Source organism: Camelina sativa, chromosome 11 (genome assembly GCF_000633955.1).
Source record: "Camelina sativa cultivar DH55 chromosome 11, Cs, whole genome shotgun sequence".
NCBI classification, from domain to species: domain Eukaryota; kingdom Viridiplantae; phylum Streptophyta; class Magnoliopsida; order Brassicales; family Brassicaceae; genus Camelina; species Camelina sativa.
In genome coordinates this window covers 7,288,851-7,294,839 of record NC_025695.1, presented here as the reverse complement: position 1 = coordinate 7,294,839, position 5,989 = coordinate 7,288,851, and the positions used below count along the sequence as shown (strand labels likewise).

Genomic DNA, 5,989 nt, shown 5'->3' with positions numbered 1-5,989 from the left:
ACAGAAGCTTGTAAAGAGTAGAGATAAAAGGTCCAAGAGAAGAGGAACATGTTTTGTATATTCCAGAGAAAGTAAATTACTTGAGAGCAGCAATTCTGACTCGACTGCTGCTTTCATCCTGCATACACTTGAGAAGAAGAGCCTGCAAGTCGGCAAAATATGGCCTAAATGTGTTCCCAATCGTTTCTGTCAAAGAGCTGAAAAGGATCAATGCTACCTACAAAACAAACAAACAAAGAGTTACCAAAGTGAACAAAAACACTCATCAAATAGACAACACGAGACAGAGAGAGTTTCACAAGAAAGTTACTTCACGATGGTCTTCTTGAGAACTCTGACTACACTGGAAGAGAAAAGTTAACAAATCAGGCCACTCTCCAGCCGGAACAGCGTACTTGGCTACTACACTCACAACATTGGCACTCGCACGCCTCACAGGTGGACTGTAAAAAAAAATCCAATAAAGAATTTAAAAACTCAAATCCCAATCGAAACAAGAGATGAAGTAAGGTTCTACCTATTCTCCGCAGTGATACTCTCGATTAAGGACTGTTTAACATGCAGTTTAATCTGAGGAGAAAGCTTAGTCCAATGTCCGGTGATTCTTTTGCGAAGGAGTACGGCGGCGAGCTGGCGGACGTTAGGGGTTTTAGCGGTGCGGAGATGCTGAATGAGGGCGGGAACAACTTGAGGATCTTTGGCAAGACGATTGATCTGATCCTCAGCTTGACGACGAGCATCATTGTCCGGCATAAGGAACTGGATCAACAGAAGCTCCAGAGATTGCGCCATGATTTGCAAATCGACGAAGAAGAACTCCCCCCCGACGAAGAAGAAGCAGAAGAGGCTGCTCGCTCAAGTAGACAGCGAATAGGGTTTTTCTAATGTTTTGTTTTGCCCCTTTTTATTAATTTTGCGAGGGTTTTACTTATTTTGCCAGATTAGTAATTTAATTATCCACGATTCTATTAGTGGTAATCTTTAATTATGGGTTTGACTAGAGTTGTTGGCGCCTCACTGGTTGGTTAATCAAAGTTAACTATGGCTTATGTGTCACTCATATTACATGAGAGTGAATAAGAGTAGGAATCATAATGAAGACCAAAGTAAACGTGACAGAACCAACCGATCTTATCATGGTCGTAGTAAATACATGTTTTTGCGTTTATTTACTTACATACAGTATCATCCATTTGTAAAGAAACAAGTGTGAAGTGATGAACAAATATGTTTTTAATATCAGAAAAGCTCAAATATTATTCAACAAGGTGTGTATTTGAAACGATTCTTATCGACTGCAACACAAAAACGCTGAACAAACAGCAACAAATGATTTTGACTTAATTTGTAAAGAGTTATACAGATCTCTCTTTAAACGAGACTATAAATTGTGAGACCTATATGATTTTTATGGTTTTTCTATAGCCGAGGATATTTTACATCTCAATGTCTTCAAGTTCTGGTAAAGGAAACCTAAGAAGAGCTGCAATTCCAGTCAGCTGTGCCAATTCTGCAAGTTACATCAAAACTTGTTATTTAAGTGTTTGGCACAAAAACAAGATCAAAATCACAGTTCACTAAATGAGAAAGAAGAAAACACTAACGTTCCCCTGACACATGCATCGCGGAGAATATAAAAGCCTCTCCTCCCGAATGTTTCACCGACTCCACCAAATTCACATACTGCTTCCTTGTTTTCACGTCAGAATTCCTGGACCAATATCACATATTTATTAGCTCACATTTACCTCTTAAAACTACAAAAGAAAACGTATTAAAATTGGTACTCTCTTTCCATTACTGAACCTGAAAAGCTCGTCCGTAATGAGAAGTGTTTGGATTGCCATTCGTTCATTAGCAACTTCCACGTGTTTTGGTCCATAGCATGCCCGATCTGGATCCTGGATTTTTAAAGCAAAACAATGTTAAGACACAATTGAGATTCTTAATATTAAATGAAAATCTTTCTGTTCATCGCAAAAAAAGAAACTGACATTTGAAAGCATGGTGTGGAAATCGTTGAGAGCTTTGACCTGCAATAGGCAAATTCACATCAGACAGGTGGATGACAAAGGTACATTTCAAGAGCACAAAGCAGAAAACAGAGAACAAAAGTCACGGAAACAGTTAACAGAAAATATAATATATAAAAGAAGCTTTTTCCATCCAGTGAGCAATTAACGATGGTAATGTATCAGCTAAATTAACATTTAAATTCACCTCTTTTGCTGCTTTTGTATCTTTAATCATATTCATCACGTTGGGAGCATGCAGAACCTCACCCAGGCTATGTCTGCGCACAAAAACATAATGTTAGATATCAAAGAAAAGTTGCATGAGCAGAATAACTGGCTGATTAGAGAAGTGACCAACCAAAAGAAATACAAACAACACTGATAGCAACCGCAAACATGAATTAAAACATAGTTGTAATCTATTCAATTTGGAAATTGTTATACAAACACGAAAGTGTGAATTTTCCGGCGTCACTAACTATTAGGATTAACCAGCAAAGAGCAACTCAGATCCATAGCATAAATCCAAAATCACTGTTCCACAACCCTAACGTTTTAGCATGTTATATCATTTGAGACTGTGCTTTCAGTGGTTTTTGGCATAGCAGAACATTATTTTGATAGGTTAGTGAGCTGTTCTACAGAAACCGTACCTATATCCAGAGTTTGTGTGCACCAGAATTATACGTGATTTGTTCTCAATGATAGGTCTCAACTGTCTTCTTTCTGCTTCCAACAATAAGTGGCGATGAAACTGATCCTGAAAATAAGAAACAAACACATGTTCATGTGTGTCGTATATATATGGGAATTTGTAACCCTTGTACATGTTTTCATCAGGTATAAGCTTGTTCAGCTGGAATCTGAACAATATTAACCATGTAAATTTAGAAATAGTCTTAAGAGGCAAAAAAAACCTTTGTAAAGCCCGGACTTGCGATCACTGCACAGCGAACGACACTGAAGTCAACATGTTTCAAAAAGGCCTGCAATATTGCAATAGAATTTTAGAATATGTGTAACTCTGGTGTCCTTTCTATTTGGTATGTGTTAGAAAACATTAACATTCTAAGAACCAAAACAAACCTGCAGAACGTTCTCGAAGAACCTCTTCAAAGCCTACAGAAAAACCACAAAAACAAAAAAAATGGAATTGATTAAATGTAAAATAAATTCCATTAACAATAGTTTTGGGCACATATATTTTAAAAAAAGTGAAGGGACATACAGACTCGTAACCAGCAATTGCAGGTCCATGCTTCCTAGGTATGGATGTTTCTATTCGTGCACGACTACTTGTCACACTGCCAAACAAAACAACATAGTAAGCAACAGAAATGGATGGTCATATTTGACCCGCTTCATACTTTGTTCAGAGGAAACCACCCAAGCGAAAAAAAAAAGAAGGAAATACATGCCGACAAGACACAAACTACAGTAGTAACAAATTTCACAGACAATGGACCTTCTCAACTGCAATCAGTACCTTCTGCCGACAAGGAATATCTGTCCCAATCCTTCTTGCATAAGAACTACAGCTAGGTCAGCACTGGCAGCAGGATCTGTGCAAAAGATAAGTGAACAAAATGGGAGATAACATGAGATCAAAGCACATACATACCGAAATACTCGCTATTTAAAATGAACAAAACCCTTTACAGGTCATAGATAAAATTTGTAAATGATTGGCTGGAGGGATTTTCGTGTGCTAAGGCAAGTACTTATGTAGTAGGGTTCAGATCCATGCTTTTTGATAGATACACAAAGGTCTTAGAGACTTTGACATTGTTAAAGACATATGCATTTTCGTCTGAACAGCCACGTATAGATAGGAATTAAACTAAAAAGACTCGCAGGCCTAAGAGCATAAGTTAAATTGGAGACAGAACCAGAATTCTAGAATATTGCACGTAAAATTTTGTAAACCACCGACTTGGATTCAATGTCTACACTAGACTACACGGAGCAGCTTGGATAACGTTCCAACAATCAATATAGACACCATCGCAGTTTGTGATAATAAAAATTAGGAGGTGTAATCATATGAGCAGCATACCTGAGGCCTGCTTAAGTGTATCAAGGGCCATTGAGTCCCAAAGTTCCTGCAAATTGGCCATGGACACACTACCGATTAAATATAAAGTTTTCACATAAAAAGGGATCGATATTATCTTGCAAATGGTATTCCACGCTACATGAGTGTGCATTCCGTTGTTCATATAATAGAACCAAATTGCAAGACACATTCTGTCACACTTACAAAGTAGAAATAAAAGAGAACTTCTGGAGGATTAAATTAGTAAAAAAGGACATCTACCTTTCTCAATACAAAAGGTCGTTTCAGCTCAAGCTCCAAAGTATGGAATGCACCAATCTGTGATACAAAACGAGCTTTAGCACCGGGAAAAAAATTACAGGGTAAGATTCAGCCTCACATCTACCTTTACGTGCTCATTCTCCAGGATATTCTTCCCACGTATGCGCAAAACAGCCGCGTCTTTGTCATAGTTCACCTCCTAATTGAGTGATAGAGATTTGAAGACAATAAGACCATGAAATTAGAAAAAGATATATTCCACTGTCAAGAATGACAAGATTAAAAAAGGCTAAAAACAAACCAACAAAGCAACATATGGTCATTGCGATTTTAAGCATGATATTCTAGAAAATAGTTTTCTGCAACACAAAGGTATTAACAAAGTTTCATACCAATCCCTTAAAACCATACCTCAACTTGTACTTCCAGCTTCAGTTTAACACGTTCAGAGTCTCTTCCCCCGCCAGGTATCTCTCTCTGAACTTTTCTGATAACAGGCAAATAAATCCGTAACTACTAACTCCTTGCAAGATATATCGGTTAACCAAACACCAAACCTTTACTTCTTATGAATTTGCATGAAAAAACTTACAAACCAATGAACTTATAATGTGATACATAAATACAATGAGAAAAAATCAAAGCATGTTTGCCTAACCATTCAATAGCAAAAAAAAGCAGTGAAAACTGAAAGAAGAACTTACCTAAAAGTGACAGCCATTACACTATCACGAACAGCAATCAGGTTATAAGCATACCATAGATCATCAGAGTCCTCCGCCACCATCTACCCTCAATTTAAGTCAGCAAAGCATATGAATTGCAGTTATAAACTAGGTGTTGAAACATATGAGCACCAAAAAAAACAAATAACAAATCACAGATGAAGAAGGAATGAATCAAACCTTAACGCTTCCGGGTCCATTACGAGCATAATCCCTGTGAACGATCTTCATCTCTCAGGCCTTTTGAAAAGTATGTCCACTAGAGCAGAGTCTATAGAGACATAGAGACAGAGATTAAGCACTAGTCTCGAAAAGGTTCAATTTTTAAGTTCTCAGGTCAACAGAATTTAACAGAAATCGTATCAGACTCAACCAGAGGCATAAATTACAAACCTTTATGCCGGATACAGGACTCAGGATCCGGCTCCGACTTGGCGAGAACTTTGTATCCGTGGTTTTTGGATTGAAACTTGTGAGGGCACTTGTCCTAAGCTGCAGAGAGAGAGATTCAATCCGAAGACACGCAGTTTCGACTTCGACAGATTCGTTTCACAGCTTTTTTTTTAATTAGGATTCTCTTGTGCTATCATCGATGCTTTTAGTAATAAGTAAATCTTTTTGTTTTTTTTTACCAAATAAGAATAGAAATAGGAAAACCATATTGTAAAAAGGAAAAATAGAAGTAGAATAATCATAAATATTCGGAAAGTGTGCCGAAATAAAATAGGAAAAAAAAGAATTAAAAATATTTGTTGTATTTATCAAAACTAAATTGGGAAAATTCTCGAAAAAAACACTAACTATTTAATATTTACCAAAAAAAAAGTATGAATTTTTTTAGTTGCTAGAAAAATACGTAGACTACTTTTTAGTTGATAAAAATACATGAACTATTATTTTTTTTCTAGTTTCTCCTCGTCTCTGTTACGACC

General features: G+C 36.9%; 2 protein-coding genes across 4 annotated transcripts in view; both read right to left on the bottom strand.

Moving 5' to 3' along the window:
* Positions 1 to 892, bottom strand: part of LOC104722155 (importin-4-like) — a 7,468-nt gene extending 6,576 nt beyond the window's left edge. The window contains exons 1-3 of one of the 2 annotated variants that reach the window (XM_019232975.1): positions 518 to 892; positions 311 to 443; positions 81 to 217 (exon numbers count right to left, since the gene is read on the bottom strand). In XM_019232975.1, the coding sequence (XP_019088520.1) occupies positions 81 to 217; positions 311 to 443; positions 518 to 792 (545 nt within the window). In that variant the 5' untranslated portion in view covers positions 793 to 892. The remainder of the gene's footprint in view (positions 1 to 80; positions 218 to 310; positions 444 to 517) is intronic. The other variant, XM_010440269.2, reaches the window with a different exon arrangement.
* LOC104722156 (protein PELOTA 1) lies at positions 1,219 to 5,670 on the bottom strand. 2 transcript variants are annotated; one of them, XM_010440272.2, is made up of 17 exons: positions 5,451 to 5,670; positions 5,238 to 5,328; positions 5,037 to 5,119; positions 4,744 to 4,819; positions 4,457 to 4,531; positions 4,333 to 4,389; positions 4,072 to 4,117; positions 3,502 to 3,577; positions 3,244 to 3,319; positions 3,102 to 3,134; positions 2,933 to 3,001; positions 2,669 to 2,775; positions 2,221 to 2,293; positions 1,995 to 2,033; positions 1,807 to 1,901; positions 1,605 to 1,711; positions 1,219 to 1,473 (listed from the first exon to the last, which is right to left on the bottom strand). In XM_010440272.2, exons 2-17 carry the CDS (start codon positions 5,286 to 5,288, stop codon positions 1,409 to 1,411), a joined length of 1,128 nt encoding a protein of 375 aa, XP_010438574.1. In that variant the 5' UTR covers positions 5,289 to 5,328; positions 5,451 to 5,670; the 3' UTR covers positions 1,219 to 1,408. The 2 variants fall into 2 exon arrangements, with proteins under 2 accessions (XP_010438574.1, XP_010438573.1); XM_010440271.2 differs by having other exon boundaries at positions 1,231 to 1,510; positions 5,451 to 5,668.

Excerpts from the sequence above, each read along its gene's own strand:
- LOC104722156 (XM_010440271.2), bottom strand. The coding sequence starts at position 5,288 with ATGAAGATCGTTCACAGGGATTATGCTCGTAATGGACCCGGAAGCGTT. Across the intron at positions 5,120-5,237 it reads ATGGACCCGGAAGCGTTAAG|ATGGTGGCGGAGGACTCTGA; the intron begins GTTTGATTCATT and ends AATTGAGGGTAG. Across the intron at positions 3,578-4,071 it reads TACACTTAAGCAGGCCTCAG|ATCCTGCTGCCAGTGCTGAC; the intron begins GTATGCTGCTCA and ends TCTTTTGCACAG.